The sequence below is a fragment of the Apis florea genome, unplaced genomic scaffold (genome assembly GCF_048593485.1).
Source record: "Apis florea isolate Af1SG1 unplaced genomic scaffold, ASM4859348v1 contig_3793_pilon, whole genome shotgun sequence".
NCBI lineage: Eukaryota > Metazoa > Arthropoda > Insecta > Hymenoptera > Apidae > Apis > Apis florea.
The window spans coordinates 569116-587059 of record NW_028256856.1 but is presented as its reverse complement, the minus strand read 5'-3'; the positions used below and the strand labels follow the sequence as shown (position 1 = coordinate 587059).

The 17944-nt window shown below is 27.2% G+C and overlaps 4 protein-coding genes across 11 annotated transcripts; 2 read left to right on the top strand and 2 right to left on the bottom strand.

Moving 5' to 3' along the window:
- Positions 1–16: 16 nt before the first annotated feature.
- CYLD (ubiquitin carboxyl-terminal hydrolase CYLD) lies at positions 17–7497 on the top strand. 5 transcript variants are annotated; one of them, XM_086915580.1, is made up of 12 exons: positions 27–787; positions 917–1058; positions 1132–1353; positions 1868–2043; positions 2107–2223; positions 2289–2512; positions 2582–2754; positions 2821–3117; positions 3214–3329; positions 3395–3611; positions 3688–3900; positions 7376–7497. In XM_086915580.1, exons 1-11 carry the CDS (start codon positions 254–256, stop codon positions 3876–3878), a joined length of 2409 nt encoding a protein of 802 aa, XP_086771706.1. In that variant the 5' UTR covers positions 27–253; the 3' UTR covers positions 3879–3900; positions 7376–7497. The 5 variants fall into 5 exon arrangements, 4 of the variants coding, with proteins under 4 accessions (XP_012339554.1, XP_086771706.1, XP_086771707.1 ...); XM_086915581.1 differs by lacking the exon at positions 7376–7497 and adding an exon at positions 1599–1679 and having other exon boundaries at positions 3688–5192; XM_012484100.3 differs by lacking the exon at positions 7376–7497 and having other exon boundaries at positions 17–787; positions 1132–1338; positions 3688–6009.
- Positions 4053–7310, bottom strand: Maf1 (repressor of RNA polymerase III transcription Maf1). 2 transcript variants are annotated; one of them, XM_003691852.4, is made up of 5 exons: positions 6287–7310; positions 6057–6206; positions 5576–5857; positions 5346–5465; positions 4053–5276 (listed from the first exon to the last, which is right to left on the bottom strand). In XM_003691852.4, the coding sequence occupies exons 1-5, from the start codon at positions 6367–6369 to the stop codon at positions 5207–5209; spliced, it is 705 nt and encodes a 234-aa protein (XP_003691900.1). In that variant the 5' UTR covers positions 6370–7310; the 3' UTR covers positions 4053–5206. The 2 variants fall into 2 exon arrangements, with proteins under 2 accessions (XP_003691900.1, XP_086771708.1); XM_086915582.1 differs by having other exon boundaries at positions 6291–7289.
- Positions 7376–12971, top strand: Wdr59 (WD repeat domain 59). 3 transcript variants are annotated; one of them, XM_003691835.4, is made up of 20 exons: positions 7376–7624; positions 7723–7772; positions 7860–7995; positions 8062–8275; positions 8368–8501; positions 8598–8747; positions 8819–8978; positions 9042–9121; positions 9199–9265; positions 9340–9548; positions 9650–9913; positions 9986–10136; positions 10221–10414; positions 10487–10620; positions 10699–10908; positions 10970–11096; positions 11572–11601; positions 12049–12209; positions 12285–12538; positions 12750–12971. In XM_003691835.4, the coding sequence occupies exons 1-20, from the start codon at positions 7571–7573 to the stop codon at positions 12887–12889; spliced, it is 2919 nt and encodes a 972-aa protein (XP_003691883.1). In that variant the 5' UTR covers positions 7376–7570; the 3' UTR covers positions 12890–12971. The 3 variants fall into 3 exon arrangements, with proteins under 3 accessions (XP_003691883.1, XP_003691884.1, XP_031771141.1); XM_031915281.2 differs by having other exon boundaries at positions 7470–7624; positions 7860–7966; XM_003691836.4 differs by lacking the exon at positions 11572–11601.
- Positions 12972–13453: 482 nt separating this feature from the next.
- Ahcy (adenosylhomocysteinase) lies at positions 13454–17561 on the bottom strand. Its single transcript, XM_003691870.4, has 6 exons — positions 17083–17561; positions 16481–16671; positions 15342–15683; positions 14932–15147; positions 14601–14827; positions 13454–13954 (listed from the first exon to the last, which is right to left on the bottom strand). Exons 1-6 carry the CDS (start codon positions 17108–17110, stop codon positions 13657–13659), a joined length of 1302 nt encoding a protein of 433 aa, XP_003691918.1. The 5' UTR covers positions 17111–17561; the 3' UTR covers positions 13454–13656.
- Between the last annotated feature and the right edge of the window lie 383 nt (positions 17562–17944).

Below are 17944 nucleotides of genomic sequence, written 5' to 3'. Positions count from 1 at the left end.
CACTATTAAATACCCTATCTAGATTGACAATCAAAGTGCATTCTTCTACTTGAATTTGATTGTCTCGAAAGACCGTGTGCGTTGTAAATGATATTTCTATAATGATATTTCTATAAGTAATTCTATTAAATACTTATAAAGTTTAGTAATATATTAAGTGATGTAAATTCAAACTTTCGTTTATTTAATTTGAATCAAAGTAAAAACTGAAAGCAATGACTAAGATAAATGTCGTATTTTATCCGCGTGTTGTATGCACGTTGTGGTCAAAAGATTATTTTCTTACAATGATAATCTACGATTAATAATGGAAAAGTGCAATTCTAATAATAAGGAAGACCGTCAGGTCCTCCAATACTTTGTTGCCAAGCAAAATACCATTTTAATGCGTATATCGGGAGAATGTGACAAAAATGTCAATACATTACGTCTTGGCATGTTGGTTGAAGCTATCGAAGATTTAGGAGATAGCGCACTTAAAGTACGCGTTATTGATACGACAGGATCAGAAATTTGGCGTGACACAGAATGGAGATGTCATAGATTTGATTTAATCTCTGTTTCATCAGAAGTATGGAAATTTTTACCTGCTGTTTCAGTCCCTCAAGAAAGAGTTCGTTTGGCAAATTATAAACACTTATGTGAAGAACTTATGAGTTTAGCAATAAATGATACTGTTTGGTATTGTGCTGATCCTCTGGGATGCACTAAATTTTTGGCTGTTATTAAATATATTGGACCTGTGCCACAACTTGGAGCAGGATATTATTTTGGCCTTGATTTGTTGGTAATTTTATAAAATATTTTATTTGATTGATCTTTTTTATATTTTTCATTAATAATTTTTTAAAGATAGAATAGAAATATATAAATATTAATAAAATTAAGATATATAAATATGTATATATTTTTACAGGAAGGTCAAGAACCATCCAAAACAGCTTTGTTAAGCAAAGAATATTTTGTTTCGACTCATTCTGAAGGAAGATTTGCCACATTAAGTAATATTTTCCCATTAAAACCTGGAGGTCCTACTGGTCTTGCAAAATCAGATAAAAGTAAAAAAAATAAACATTTTATTTTCTTGAATTTATAGAAATTTAATTTATTAATCAAGCTTTTTAATTTCAGACTTATGTACAAAAATTGAAACAGGAAATAATTATACAAATGATAAGAAAAAATCTGTATTGGATACTATACCACCTGTTTTGTTAGAAAGATTTAGTTTATATGATGATAATAAAAATAACAATAGAGATCAAGGATCTTTGTCAAAAGAATATTTTCAATCAATAAAATCAACAACACATGAAAACGACAGCAATTTAACTAAAAGTATAATCACTTATGGTAATAATAGAAATATACAAATAAATTTTAAGTTTGGCTTTTTGTTTGATAGAATATCTTGCTGAGTGTTCCACATAGTAGTACCACATGTAGTAGAGGGAGTTAAGAATAACTGAGGTAGTTAAAAATAGCCACAATCTTAGTCTCACTTAGTATTACCGGCAAACTTCTCAGTGTTGTAAACTTATCATAATTTTATTATAAAATGGCTGCTGAATTGCAAAACATCCCTGTCTTTGTGTTAGAACATAAATGGAGTAGTGATATTGAATCAAACATGTATAGTGATCTTGAGGAGACATTTGAATGTTCAAGTTCATTAAATTGTAATAAGAAATAATAGATGAATATTCATGAACTCTATTACCATTTTATTTTTTTGTTTATTTTGTTTGTTACATTACATTGTACTTTTTTCTTTTTTGTAATTTCAGTTATAATCAATATTTTAAATAGAATTATTTTTATATTGAATCAAATAATATATGATTATAAACTTTTATTATTATAATAGGTAATACATTCGAAAAAAATGAAAATAAAAAATTTGGACGAACAGAAAATTTGGATCTAATTGTGGGTTCAAATGTAAAGGTTCTTTTGGATTCTGATGTACATTATGGAATTATTCGTTGGATTGGAACTCCTCCTGGTATTACTTCTGGTAAATTGATTGCAGCTGTTGAATTGGTATGTATAACAAAAAAGCAAATTCTAAAAAATTAATAAAAACAGTAATTATTTTTTTTATAGGATGATAGTCATCCATCAGGTACTGATGGAACATATAAAGATGTAAGATATTTCCATTGTCGACCATACAAAGCTATTTTTACGGATCTTGAACAATGTTCACGATATGATGCCATGGTAATTGCTATTGTTTCATGGTTTTTAGATTTGTATAAAAATATTTTTTTTTTTTTTTTTTATAGACAAAAATTGATGATTCAACAACATTGGTAAATACAGATAATTTCGGAAATATAGAAAGTTCTGTTATTGTTGGTATGGTACGTCCTATCTCCGTAAAAGGAAACTTGGAAAGTATTTGTGGAAAATATAGAGGAATTCAAGGTCATCATAATTCGTGTTACTTGGATGCCACTCTTTTCAGCATGTTTACATTTACTAGTGTTTTTGATAATTTATTATTTAGGTATTAATTAAATATTTATTCTTTTATTCTTTATTTTTTATTGAAAATAAATGATATTTTATTTTTCAGACCACCAAATGAAAAAGATTGTCCGCAGTACGAAGAAGTACAAAGAGTATTACGCGAAGAAATTGTAAATCCACTTAGAAAAAATATGTTTGTGAGAGCAGATCGAGTGATGAAACTCCGAACTTTACTTGAAAAATTATCGTCTGTATCCGGGCTTACTAGCGAAGAAAAAGGTATTTCATTAAAAATATATTTCGATATTTTAAGAATTAAAATTATTATTATTTAAATCTGTACAGATCCTGAAGAATTTTTAACTTCTTTGGTTGCACAAATTTTGAATGCTGAACCATTTCTTAAATTAAGTTCTGGTCAAGATGCATATCATTATCAACTTTTTGTTGAAAAAGATGATCATTTAAATCTTCCAACTGTACAACAATTATTAGAACAAAGTTTTCTTACAAGTAATATAAGATTGAAAGAAGTTCCTTCATGTCTTATTATACAAATGCCACGATTTGGAAAATCATTTAAGATGTATCAAAAAATTCAACCTACATTATTGCTTGATGTAACAGACATAATTGAGGATTGTAGGTATTGTTATACTATATATATATATTTTATATATTATTGATAATATATTTCAATGTTGCAATTATTTCTTTATCATTATCTTTTATATACAGCTCCAAGACAATGTACTGTTTGCGGAAAATTAGCAGAATACGAATGTAAAGAATGTTTCGGACAATGTGGCGTTGGACTTGAAAGCATTGCTTTTTGTTTGCAATGTTTAGAAAAGGTAAAATAAAAAATATTTAGAAAATATAATAGATAAAAAAAAATTATTTTAAAAAATTCTTTTAGGTACATCGACACGAGCGAAGAACAAATCATGAACCAAAGAAGCTTGTAGTACCAATGGAATTCGCTATTTTACAAGAACATTGTCCAGTTCCACGATTATATCTTGAATTGTCGGCAGTAGTTTGTATCGAAACCTCCCATTATGTATGTTTTGTAAAATGTGGTTCTGGTTCTGAAGCCCCGTGGTGCTTTTTTGATTCCATGGCTGATAGAAAAGGTATTTCAATCACATTTAATAAATTCATATATTATATCATTACTACTAATTTATAAAATTTTTCTTTTACTTTTAGGAGAACAAAACGGTTACAATATACCGGAAATGGTTCCATGTCCGGATTTTCCGTATTGGTTAAGCGAAGAAGGTGGAAATTATTTAACTGAATTAACAGACGATCGTCATCTACCAGAACATGCAAAACGACTGTTATGCGATGCATATATGTGCATGTATCAATCTCCAGATGTTATGATGTACAAATAAATTAAAATGCCTGATAATATAGGTAAGTTAGGTTTAAAGTTATTATTTTTAATAAAAATAGGCATAATGTTTGTGCTTGTTGCTTTATTTTATGAAAATTTATATAACAATAGTAAAATTTATTCACAAAAACTTTATACTATTAGAGATAAAAGGAAAAGAAAAAATTGAAAATTTTATCAGCTCATAAAGTTTATTCAAATGCAGAAAAACATGTAATCTTAAGGGAACTAAGGTTATACATATATATTATACAAATTATATGAAAATCACAATCAAAAACTAGTAATCTAACTCGGGTATAGTACTGGTTTTTAAATTCACAAGATATATTCATTCATATATATATATATTTATCAGTGACATAAAATTAATATTTTTCATACTATACGAAAATTATTGGAAAATTTACTATATTATTGTAAAATTTATACATATATTGCACGATCTAAATTAATCATCAAATTTTATTAGTTTGTTGAAAATGAATTCAAAATATTGAATTAATATCTTGATAATTTACAAAACTGAATATTGTATTGATACACTGAGAATATATATTTGTCAAAAGTCATATATGAGGTATAAAATTTTATACGAAAAGCTTATCAAGATCATATGACTGATTTTTATAGCAAAGAGCACAAACAACTAATAAATTTTTTATAACTTAAAGATATAATGACTAAGATTAAGAAATTCTGCACTTTTAGATCTATTGTTGCTCTAATAATTTTTGTACTCCATTTTATAATATCAGATCAAATCTGTTTAATTTAATTATTTTGTTATTCTAATAATCTTAAAGAAATTTAATAGAGCAACTTAGCACAACAACAACAACAATTTAAAATCCACTAAGTTCATTACGTTTTTATATAAATAATAATAAAGATCTTTTTGATATCCTAAACTTGAATATTTTACATAGAATGAAAATCTAGATCTTAGATTTGTACAAATTTAATTAATATGTAGCAGATTTATATACTTAATGCATCTTTGATAGTAAATGTGTATATGAAAATTATAAAATCACAAAGAAAAATATTGTTTTAAAATCTTACAAAATTTTCAAAACTATTAGATTTTTTCTTGACTATAATTACTTCAATATCATATAAAAAAAGATAAAAAAAGAATTTTTGTTAGACTTAAGTCTGAAAGAAATATTACTACAAGTGAAAATAAACGAAATAATTATGAAAAAATTGAGATGTATCATTGTACATAAGTTATGTAACAGATAAAATTTAATGTTCATTCATGCCTTTGTGGCAAAACTAATAAAGATAGTGACGAAGTTTGTATAAACATGTATTATGAATTTAGTATCTGTCTTCATCTTCATCCATGGCAAAGTCACTGCCAACACCAGAATCTAATACGTAGAGAGGACTGTAAACATATACAAAAAAATAATAGTGACTAAGTAAACAAATGTGATATTGAAATATAAATACTTACTTTATTGCTCTGCATGGAAAAAACACAATGCGTTTTAACTTTTTATTATAGAAGAAATAATTAAAAGACCATAAGCATCCATCTTCTCCAAATGGATCAGATGCAAAATCTGGATTGTAACTAAAAATTTTTATATTCTCGATTTATTTAGTATATTTTGCAACTTATTTCTATAAAATTAGAGTAACAAATATATTATACGTTGAATATAAAATGATTCAAGAATTTACCTATAAATATCACATTCGTTTAATGATATTTCGTCATCAATGGCAGCCCAAAGTGCCGTTCGTAAAGTACGATAATGGTCTCCCGCAGTTGCACTCAAATTACTGTCTACAGCATTCATGACCCATTGCAAGCTTGGCTCTTTACTGAATTCATGACTTTTAGCATCAGAAAAATCATAATCTGGATGAAAAGCAGAATTCAAAGTAGCAATCAAATAGAATAATGTTTTTCTACTGATTGTATCACATAATGGACCATCTTCATCACCAGAAATACTGCGACTGTAGCAAAAATATATCTATTAAATTAATATACAGATAAGGTATTATCAGAAATATTAATGTATTTTATAAGGTAGATTCTAGATTTTTATAACTTTTTACATATATTTAAACATGAATTTTATTCCATATTAAAGAAGATAATATTCATATTTTTAGATTTATTATTTTATTACATCTCATCTTTAATTTTTAATACCTAAAGTATCCTTGAGCAGGTGATGTTCCTAATGATGTTTGTGGTGGTGATAAAGCTTGAAGATCATGTGGAGTAAAACCTTGTTCTGCATTGAAACGTTTATACAGCTGTTTATCATTTCCAGCCATTTTGCAAGAGTAGCTTTCTATTCTATGGATGAAAAAAATATAATGTTTAGGATTATTTTAAAGGATAGAACAATTCAATAAATATTGATCCAATTATCTTACCTGCCTATTATTTTGCTGTCTCCAGTCTTGATGGACAAGGCACTGTTTATGGCTTCAAAACGTGTACTCTCCAGCAATTTCATCTTGTCAACAACAGTAATTTACTTGTACGTTGTGTAAGAACAGTGTCTCTGTACTGGATACTCTTGGTGCATCTCTCAGTGATCTCTTGTCATTAATACTCCATTAGATAGGAGTTGATGACCTTTAATGTGTTTTTCGACTAAACTTGACCTCGTTTCTCAGTCGGACGGCCAAGGGATGTTCAATATAATCGAAAATTTAAAAAACTTCTACGACATCGAAGACTTATTGAGTCTTTGTACATCTTTTTTATATATATGAAAATTCCTTTCCTCTTTGAGTGTACGAAATTAATCTTGGACGTAATGATTTTTCCCGCGGCGCCGAGCTTGTACATCACAGATCTCTAATTAAAGATATCGAGACGAATATACGTCCGTGCGCAATCCGATTTCAGCAATCGGTTCTTAGATTAAACTTCAACTGTGATCAGTGTTGGCTTCTCGTGCTGCGCAAATGACGTGCAAGTTAAAGAGAGGGAAAACGGAGTAAAGGATAGGCGACTACCCTTGAGAAACAAAAGACGCCGTTTTTTAGGTCAAAAACTCGCGCTAAACAGAAAGTTGATGGCGAACGTGCTATAAAGTCGACAGAAAACAATGAATCGGGCTTGTTTATTGGAAATCAGCTAAACAAAGTGACTAAGAAATGTTATATGTCCGCTACTGACGAAAACAATCCATAATTACAGACATTGTTGTCACTATCACTCGAATTATCACGGTCACTGTTAAACAAAAGCACCCAAAATTCAATTAAACTCCGATGCAATAATCAAAAATCGACAAACTTCAACTCTTTTCGCTCCTGTTTCGCACCGTTTATTAATTATTTGCGTTTCGATATTAGTACATTTATATGCAACAACGAATATATGCGTTCTACGTGACAGAAATAGCACAGCGAAGCGTCTTGAATCCTTCTCTCTCAGATTCTGTTTCTCTTTCTTTTACTCTTTTATATCACTTCCCCTCGCTTCACCCCTTAATCCATATATGTTTTTAGTGTGGATATGTACATGAATTTTATTCAGCCAATCAAAAGCCAACGATAAAGATGTGTATGTAGCATACGATGCAACGAGTCATATACTACCTTTGGATATGTATAGAGTTGCGTATATGATTCAATTCTAGTTCGCGTATTCGGTTTGATTCTAACCTTGCAGAATGCTGATAGGAATTCGAATTTGTTGGTAAAATGTCAAATCGTTGGGGCAGCGACTATGTGGTTACCGAACATCGTGATTTACAGGTAGGTCATTTCATAAAAAGGAAATATGTATTTTAATTTTAAATATTATAATGTACACTTGTTTTTATTATTAAATTATTTTTATTTTATATATGCAGGCTAATACTATGGCCGTGGATGCGACGGGTAATTATGTATTACTTGCCGGGTAAGTAATAAAAAAAATAGTTTAGTGTATAATTTCTTCTAATGTTTATATTCTTTAACTTTGCTTCTTTTGTTTACGTATCTTTAGACGCAGATGTTTTGCGGTAAAACACCTTGACGAAAGTCTTGATATATTAAAAAAATTTCAAAGACAGAGTAAATATGAAGTTGGCTCTGCAGAATGGAATCCTACAAGTATAAATTGTCATCTTTGCGCTGTATCGGTTAGATATTAAATCTGTATGTTGTAAACAACATTATAAATATACTTAATTGAATTTATATTTTAGAGCAATACACGTATTGAAATATTATCTCTTATTGGAACTGGTAGTTATGACTTACAAACAACAAATAGTTTAAAAGCACATACAAGAGTTGTGAGTGATTTAAACTGGCATCCTAAAGAACCAGACATCATTGCTTCTTGTAGTATTGATACATTTATACATATATGGGATATAAGAGATCAAAGACGGCCTTCTTTATCTTTATCTGCAGTTGGTAAATATAGACATTATAAAAACCACAAAATGGTGATTATGACAAAATAATTTGTAAAAGTTTAAAGATATATATTTTTGAATATGTTTTAGCTGGTTCTTCTCAAGTAAGATGGAACACTCTTTCTCCCAACATATTGGCAACAGCTCATGATGGAGATATTAAAATATGGGATCAAAGAAAAGGAAATAGTCCTATGCAATATATAGCTGCTCATTTAACAAAAGTATAATTTATTCTTGCAACACCTATTCCTTTTAATAAAATATAAGTTTTTATAAGATATTTATAAAATTATTGAAAATCATTGAAATTATTTTAGATACATGGTTTAGATTGGTGTCCATTTCAACAAAATCAATTGGCAACATCTAGTCAAGATTGTACTGTAAAAATCTTTGATATCAGTAATCCACGAAGAGCTGAAAGCATTTTAACAACAAATTCACCAGTATGGAGGGCAAGATATACGGTAAAAAAAATCTTACATTAAAAAAAAAAAAAATAAAATTTATTTCTATCTATAAAAAGTAATTTATTTAGCCATTCGGAGAGGGACTGGTAACAATAGTAGTACCACAATTACGACGAGGAGAAAATAGTTTATTATTATGGAATACAACAAATCTCAATGCTCCTATTTATACTTTTGTAGGACATACAGATGTTGTTCTTGAATTTCAATGGAGACACCAAAAATTAGGTGCGTATTACATAAATATATTTATAAATAAAAAAAAATAAAAAATATATTTATGATTTGTAGAAAATAGTGATTTTGAACTAATTACATGGTCAAAAGATCAATGTTTAAGGATATATAAAATTGATCCTTTTTTAAAAAAAGTAGGTATTTCTATACGTGTTACTACATAAAAATAAAAATATTTATTTATAAAAATTATCATATAATATTGTTTTAGTTATGTGGACATGGTATAGATGATAGTACATCTATTTATACTCAGTATTCTGAAGATAATAATTTGAGTATGTATTTTTTATTTATGAATAATTAATGCATTTATCATTTTATTTAACTAATACAATTGTGATTAATATAGGAACATTACAATCTGTCCAACAATTACAGCTTAATGATAGTCAAAGTGATCGCGAAATGAATTGTATGACAACCAAAGTAGATGAACCTATATTGAATTCTGAAGTAGATATATATATTGAAAATAATAAAGAAATATCATCTCCTACACAACCGAAGACTCTGCAACAAGAATTTTCATTAATAAATATGAATATACCAAATATAGAGGTAATATATATGGATAATACATAATTAGATAATATATATAATATATATATATAAAACATAAAGTTACATAACAAAATATTTTTATTATTATTATTTACTAGGTCAATGCAATGGATGCTGTAGAACGTAGTTGTACAGTAACAGCATCCAATAAAAGTTATAATGTGATATTGAAAGTAAATTTCCCTCCAAATTACCCATATAGTGCACAACCTACATTCCAATTTTGTCCTGGGACAACAATTGACAATACAACATTGGCAAAATTGCTAAAAGTTTTAAAGCAAACTGCTCAACAACGTGTTAAAAAAAATAGATCATGTTTAGAACCTTGTCTTAGACAATTAATTACAACATTGGAACAAGTAAAAGAAAATTTATTTTTCAGATCAAACATTCATCTTATATAATGTCTGATGTTTTTCCTATTTCTATAGACATGTAAAAAAGATGAAAATGAAAGTACTCATTTAGGATATGACATTCAAGATAATGCGAATTTTTTAAATTCTTCTAATATGTATACAAATTATCAAGATGCCTATATACCATTTCCTAGAACATCTGGTGCAAAGTTTTGTTGTGTAGGTATGTAAACAAAAAGTAAAAAAAAGGAAATAATAGCGAAAAATATTTTATATTAGGACTTTGTTTTTTAATACATTATTTTAGGTATACTTGTATGTTTTGGTCGTGCTTCATATACGAGAAGATCATCTATGAAGCCTGAGTGTACAACACCTAGAGCACTTTCTGCATTAGGAAATGGAATAGGCAGTGGAGAACATTTTATACATATGTATCCAAATTCTTATGTACAGTCAAATGATAACATTCCTATTAGTTCCTTTTATTTTCAAGATCGAGTATGTATAATATTTTTTGTGAAAACGATAATATAAATTCATAAATTACATTAAATATTTTCGAATCAATAGAAAATGAATCGTGGATTACATAATACGAATAGAATGACCTATAGGTCATGTTGTAAAAATTATCACTTTATGGTGATGATATACGATGCTTCTTCATTATTTTTCGTTAATAAAGAACTTGCCGAAAAATATGTGTGAGTTCAATAACTAATATTTTGTATTCATTGGTAAAATTTTCAAAAAATAATTTTTTGATTTTGTTTTATATTTAGTATCAATATCACCGACATTCCGGCAATGTGTCAATATAATGCAAATGTTGCTGCATCATTAGAACGTGCTGATTTAGTTCAAGCATGGTGTTTAGCTGCTCTTGTGATATCACAACCAATTTCAAATGTTGGACAAAATTCATGTCAGTCGCCTGATATCGATGCTCCATGGCATTTACATCCTTTTGGTCAAAATTTAATTCATTCTTTGTAAGTAATATGTATATCATTTACAAAATAAATAGAATATCATATATTAATTTTTTTTTAGAATACAGCATTATGCTAAACAATCAGATATTCAAATGGCAGGAATGCTGAGTTGTGCTTTTAGTTATCGTTCGGAAAATCCTGATGTTGCTCAAACACGAATGAGTAGCAAATCCATTAACATTAGTGTAAGTATATTATAATTATTTTTTAAACATTAAAATGTTCTAGCATGGCACAAGCACTATATTTCTTATAGTATCATTAATAGTTAATACATGTCTTGATCATATTTTGTCTTCTGTTCACAAAACATACTGAACATCTTAATATTTAAGATGATATCTTCGAATATAATCATCTATTATATCACTGTTCATATTTCGATATTAACTTCTCAAACTACAGTATATCACATTTTCATATTCCGCACACATTTTTTTCTTCTGATGCATGAATATGTGCAATTTAAGTGTGTTATCATACGACGGTATTGTATGGATTATATTTATAATAAATTTTCATAATTATAACAGATATCAAAATTTAAATAGATCATACTATACCGACGTAATTTATTATTATTTTATTTCAGTATTTTTTTTTTCTATTATACTTTTTAAAAATTACCAAATGATTGATGTTTTGTTATCTTTGTTATAGAGGCTTTCTACAGGAAAATGGTGGTTAAAGGTAAGGCATGGTTTCCGAATTTTCTAAGTTTGTACGTGTTTGAAATGTTTTGGTTCTTAGGATTTTCTTATCATGGTGATATTTGTTACTGCCTTACAGCATTGGAGTGGAAGTGTCATGATGCCACAAAGCATGTAGGTTTGGCTCTGCTTAATATTTAAAATGCCAAACTTTTCAACTTCGCATCTAATAACTGTTTTACATTATAACTAATGCTCATAAAATCATATTAGTAGTGATTAATCATATGTGATGTACTGTTTGTTGTATTTATATTTAGAAATTTCATACAGAAGACAAACATCTTTATGCAGAAAGAGATCATAGACATTATACGTTTATATACATATATGTATTTTGTGTACATTGTATTTATATTGTATTTATATTTGTTAAAGTTTATTATTCAATTTGTAGTTTTATGTATCATTTGATATATCTTTTTAGCCTGGTGGTTCTCCGTATCATACAATACATTTAGCCGATACTACATTGGAAGGATGGAACTTCCAAAATTTGAAGCAACATCGATCTAATTCGTGGTCTGATTCTCTTGATGACTTAAAATTAATTCAAGATACATTTGGAGATTCTGTAAAAAATATTAGGTACATAGTTGTAAAATTCTAATTTAACATTATACAATTTTTTTTATGAATTAAACATAAATATTGATCGTATAGGTTACTTGATGAAAAATATACTACTCTTTATGATGGTTATAAAAAAGCATACGCCGAAGTATTACATAGATGGCGATTGTTAGATGCACGTGCACAAGTATTAAAACACGTAAGCACAACTCCATTAGATACACACAAAGGCGTCGAATTTCAGAGCGAATGTCAATTGTGTGGCAAAGTTAGCAGAGGGCCTCAATGTATGAACTGTAAACGATTAGCATTAGAATGTGTAATTTGTCATATCTCTGTTAGAGGTAAATTTAATTTTATATATAAAATCCTTCCTTTTCTTGCGATAAAATGTATAATACAATTAATTTATATATATATATATATTATATAAATTTATATTATATAAATTATTTATATATATTATATATATTATTTATATTATATAAATAATTATTATATAAATATTATATTATATTATATAAATATTATATATATTTATATATATATATTTAGGTCCAAGTAATTTTTGTATATTTTGCGGACATGGAGGTCACACACAACATTTGGCAACATGGTTTGCTACTAAAACATTGTGTCCTACGGGTTGTGGATGTTACTGTTTGCAAGAAAGTTCTGCTCTTTTAAAATTGTAAATAAAAGATTTAAAAAATTGTATATAAAACTGTGAAAAAAATATTAGGATATAATAAATAATATTTTAAAATATAATGTAAATATAATATCTTTAAAATTATCCGTAATTTTCCGTATTATATACTTTTTGTTTCCTTTTGTTTACTAAATTGTTTCATTCAATGAACTTATTTCAAGAAATGTTTCTTTCAATTCTTTCATTTCAGTTACAAAAAGAATAGAACATTCACAATATGTGTTATAAAATAAAAGAAATATTAAGTATACCAATATTGCGACGAATTTTTTCAAGATATGCGTGTAAGATATGGTTCTCTAATAAGTCTCTCTTCTACCTCGTAATATTTTTTCCAACATATTTTACAGCATATTTTCTTCATTTAAATAACCATAAATTACGTCAAAGATTAGACCAAAGGTAAGACCATCTGATTTAACTAATAATGAATTATTTTATATATAATAAAATATATATTTTAATCTTTTATTTTATATATTATTATCTTTATCAAAAAACTAACGGAATTAGAAGAATTTTTTTCTTTGTTATTTATATACAAAAATGATTGAATAAGATAACTTTATTTAAAAAATGATATTTTTTAAATATATAATGATATATAAATAAAATATTTGATTGAGATATTGAAAACAATAAATGAACAGTTATAAAGATTAATAATTAATTTATATTAAAACATCGTATTCTTATTATTCATATTATACAAAAAAAAGTACATCAGAGCCTTTTTAATTTAAATAGTAACTAGTATCGATAATGATCAGCTTTATAAGGGCCTTCCTTAGATACACCAATATATTTTGCTTGATCTTCCGTCAATTTGGTCAACTTCACACCAAGATGATCTAAATGCAATGAAGCAACTTCTTCATCTAATTTCTTAGGTAACATATGAACTCCAACCGGATAAGATTTAGATTTGGTCCATAATTCTATTTGTGCCAAAACTTGATTCGTAAATGAATTGCTCATTACGAAACTGGAATGCCCTGTAGCACATCCAAGATTAACTAATCGACCTTCCGCGAGGAGGATAATATGTCTGAAAATGAAGAATAGAATGTGATTTGAAAGTGTCATGAAACCGATTAATAAAAATATATATAAAAAATATATATAAGATGATTGATTCTTTTATTAGTGAATTCAAAGTAAACGTTGACGAGAAAATTTCAAAAGTTGATATCGAATATATTGTCATTTAAATGTCTTCGATGTCATGTAACATTGAATTGAATTACCGAGGAACAGTTCCCAAATATTTCTAAATTATAATTGTTGTAATACATATTTTAACTTTTTCATTTTTTTTATATTTTTTAAAATTTTTTATTTATATATGTAAGCGAAATTTATTTTTTTATTTCTTAATTATTATAAATTATTATTTATTATTATAAAATAATCGAAAATGAGTCTTAGTTTATAAATATTCAGAGAATCACTTCTATCTTACTAATGATAATTTATGCCCAATGTGACATCGAAGACATTTAAATCAAAAACGAAACATTCGATATCAACTTTTAAAATTTTCTCATCGGCATTTCGTTTGGATCCATTAGAGAGAGAATATATTTAATTAGCAGGAAATGATGTATAATTTTATAGGAATTATTCTGATTAATGTAAATTAAATATAAAACTTAAAGTAAAATTCTAAATGTAAAACTTTACTATTAATTTACCTTTTATTTTTCAGTTGGTATCTATCTACTTGTGGCTTAATGTTTACTTTTTCAATAGCGTTTTCTTTAAGCCATGCAACATCGATTTCGCAATCGAAATGACCAATATTGCAGACTATAGCATCTTCTGGCATATTTAGAAAGTGATTGCTCGTTATAATATGTTTGCAACCGGTACTGGTAACGTAAATGTGCCCTTTTTGTGATGCTTCTTCCATTGTCGTTACCTGTTGAATACATTAAAAATTCATCGGTTTTTGTTAAAATTCTTAAACAATAATTTAATTATATTTTATATGTTTAAATTCTGGCTTATTAAGATTTTAATTACCTCGTATCCTTCCATAGCTGCTTGTAATGCATTAATGGGATCGATTTCTGTAATTATTACACGTCCACCAAATGCCTTAAGACTCTGCGCACAACCCTTTCCAACATCTCCATACCCAGCAACTACACAAATCTTACCAGCGATCATAATATCCGTCGCTCGTTTAATACCATCGATCAACGATTCTCTGCATCCATAAAGATTATCGAACTTACTCTATTCGACAAAAAGTATTAAAAATTATTAAAACTTATAATCATTAGAAACTAGATGGATTTAAACTTATTTAATTCCGCTACATATTTTTTTAATGAAGTTTATTTTGCAGTAATTTAAGGGTTTCTTTTTTTTTTCTTTCTTTACAAAAAAAAAAGTACTTTTCTTGTTTTTTTAAATAAAATATAGCAAACCTTTGTTACTGAATCGTTCACATTTATCGCAGGAACTTTCAAAGTGCCTTCCTTCATCATGCGATACAGGTTATGCACACCGGTTGTAGTTTCTTCAGAAATACCTCGGCATTCCTTAAGATATTTCGGAAATTTGTCGTGCACCAAGTTAGTCAGATCTCCTCCATCATCCAGAATCAAATTTAATGGTTTTCCATCTTTAAATAAGAGAGTTTGTTCTATACACCATATATATTCTTCATCGGTTTCGCCTTTCCAAGCATACACGGGAATCCCTGCCTTCGCGATAGCGGCGGCTGCATGATCTTGCGTGCTGAATATATTGCACGAGGACCATTGAACCTGTCGATATAATAATGGATCAGTAAAATTTATTATTAAAGATATTAAAGTAAATGTGTTTCATGTGTCAAGATAAAATCAATATATTTCGTATAATATGTCTTTTCTGATATTAAATTTCATTTTCTTATTATTTTTTTATTTATAATTTTTTTACTTTCTATTTTTTTTTTTTTAATTAATCATACCGATGATAAGCAAAAACCGAATTGTTTAAAAAAGATTATCGATATTACTCGAAATGTTTCTAATGTTGCGTAAGAGTTTAAAATATGTATCTTCTATTTCAAGTTTTAAATAAATGTATTATGTATAATGTTAACATTTGATCTAAGATCACGATTTGAAAAACTTTTCGATACAATTGTCGATGAATGTTACAATAACATAGAATCATGATCTATGACATGAATCTATATACATAAATGCATATTTTTAATCTTTTCCTTTCGGAATTCTGAATATCTGATAAAAAAATCTTGGAATTGCACAATGGCAAGAGAAATATTCTTAGATATACGATACACATGATTTTCTGATATATGACATATCGCAAATTGATGATTTAAATTCGTATTTCTTCCAGAGAACATCTTTAATCATAAATGATACTTTGTTTTATGACTTTTCATTTAATTTTCATAAATTTTAATATCGCATATTTTTCATTTGCCAATATTAGTACAAATAGAAAATAAATGAAAACGGAGTAATTTATAAGTATCAAATTTTGCTTTGAAATTAAGTAGAAAATTTGAAGTATAAAACATAAACAATAATGATAAAATATATCGAACCTCAGCTCCTAATTCAATGAGAGTTTCAATAAGAACCGCAGTTTGCACTGTCATGTGTAAGCAACCGGCAATTCGTGCACCTTTTAAAATTTTTTGAGGACCATATTTTTTTCTGATAGCCATAAGACCAGGCATCTCTTGTTCTGCTATAATGATTTCTTTTCGTCCCCATTCCGCCAATGTCAAATCAGCTATAATTATAAAAATAATTTTATTAATCAAAGATCTCTGTTCGATAATTCATAATCGAAATTTTGGAGTCAATTTCATTTTATGATATTTTTAAATATTTCGAGTTTCAATCGAGCAAAAAGAAATTTGTTTTTTTATATTTTATTTTGTCATCACTATTTATATGACAAGAAATAAAAAATTAATAAATATAATTTGACAATCGTATAGGTTAATCATTAATAATACATTATTTTATCAATGATAATTTAACTTTTTTTTTATAACATTTTATTATATTAAATTCTATCAGTACGTGTGATTTTTAAAATAATAAGTTCTTATCATCAGAAAACAAAGTTACTCCAAAATAATAAACACGTGTCTATGACTAATATAACTCCAAAACTAATAACTTCGTTATAACTTACCAACTTTAAATGCAGGTTTGGAAGACATTTTTTTAAAAGAAATAACTGTTATAAAATAATAGAGGTAACTATAGAACTTGAATTATAGATAAATAATTGATAAACAAATCCTATGTTTCCACCGGCAAGCTGCGGTACAACTACTGTTAAGAGACATGTTACAATCTTATTTTAACAAGCTCCACTAGGGAACTTATTGATCATGTGAACAAATTTTGAATTTTGGCGGGAGAATAAAATGTTTAATTTCTATTCTATCTAATATATTTCTATAAAAAAAAAAAGAATAAATATAAAAATGCAATATATAAATTATTAATAAATTTAATAAAATAACAACATATTTTAGGAATGTTCTAGAATATTACAAATAATGGAAAAATAAACGTGACAAATAAATTTTCGATATTTTTCAATAAAATAATTATTTAAAATTTGTTTCTATTTATTGCTCGATTAAGCTTTCATTCATATATTCCAAAACAAACGAAATTGTATCAAAACGCTCGCATTAATTATCAGGGAATGGAGATTATTATCGAAAGATACATCATAGAAACTAAAATATATCTATTTTTTTTCCTTTAAAAAAAATTAAGATATATTTTGAAACAGAAATGATGAAAGTATGACATCTCATATCTTAATCTGTATTTAAACTAAGAAGTTAGACAAGGAGAGAAAATAGTGGAAGAAGGATAGAAATAGAATAAAAATTAGAGAATCAGCGCCATCTTTAGAGTGCCGCAAATGAAACTCATTACGTCTAGGATAAATAAATAAGAATTAATTATCAGTGCCATCTCTTGAATGCTAAAGATATCTTTTCAAAGATAGGATAAAGTAGAATAAGAATTGAGAA

What these genes read in the sequence shown, in the direction of transcription:
- Wdr59 (XM_003691835.4), top strand. Translation starts at nt 7,571, where the DNA reads ATGTCAAATCGTTGGGGCAGCGACTATGTGGTTACCGAACATCGTGAT. An exon ending in TTCTGAAGATAATAATTTGA is followed by an intron (nt 9,266 to 9,339) that starts GTATGTATTTTT and finishes TGATTAATATAG; the next exon opens with GAACATTACAATCTGTCCAA. An exon ending in TGAATATACCAAATATAGAG is followed by an intron (nt 9,549 to 9,649) that starts GTAATATATATG and finishes ATTATTTACTAG; the next exon opens with GTCAATGCAATGGATGCTGT.
- Maf1 (XM_003691852.4), bottom strand. Translation starts at nt 6,369, where the DNA reads ATGAAATTGCTGGAGAGTACACGTTTTGAAGCCATAAACAGTGCCTTG. An exon ending in GACAGCAAAATAATAGGCAG is followed by an intron (nt 6,207 to 6,286) that starts GTAAGATAATTG and finishes TTTCATCCATAG; the next exon opens with AATAGAAAGCTACTCTTGCA. An exon ending in CCTGCTCAAGGATACTTTAG is followed by an intron (nt 5,858 to 6,056) that starts GTATTAAAAATT and finishes TTTTTGCTACAG; the next exon opens with TCGCAGTATTTCTGGTGATG.
- Ahcy (XM_003691870.4), bottom strand. Translation starts at nt 17,110, where the DNA reads ATGTCTTCCAAACCTGCATTTAAAGTTG. An exon ending in TCATTGAATTAGGAGCTGAG is followed by an intron (nt 15,684 to 16,480) that starts GTTCGATATATT and finishes TTATATCGACAG; the next exon opens with GTTCAATGGTCCTCGTGCAA. An exon ending in CAGCTATGGAAGGATACGAG is followed by an intron (nt 14,828 to 14,931) that starts GTAATTAAAATC and finishes TGTATTCAACAG; the next exon opens with GTAACGACAATGGAAGAAGC.
- CYLD (XM_086915581.1), top strand. Translation starts at nt 254, where the DNA reads ATGCACGTTGTGGTCAAAAGATTATTTTCTTACAATGATAATCTACGA. An exon ending in GCTTACTAGCGAAGAAAAAG is followed by an intron (nt 2,755 to 2,820) that starts GTATTTCATTAA and finishes AAATCTGTACAG; the next exon opens with ATCCTGAAGAATTTTTAACT. An exon ending in AACAGACATAATTGAGGATT is followed by an intron (nt 3,118 to 3,213) that starts GTAGGTATTGTT and finishes TTTTATATACAG; the next exon opens with CTCCAAGACAATGTACTGTT.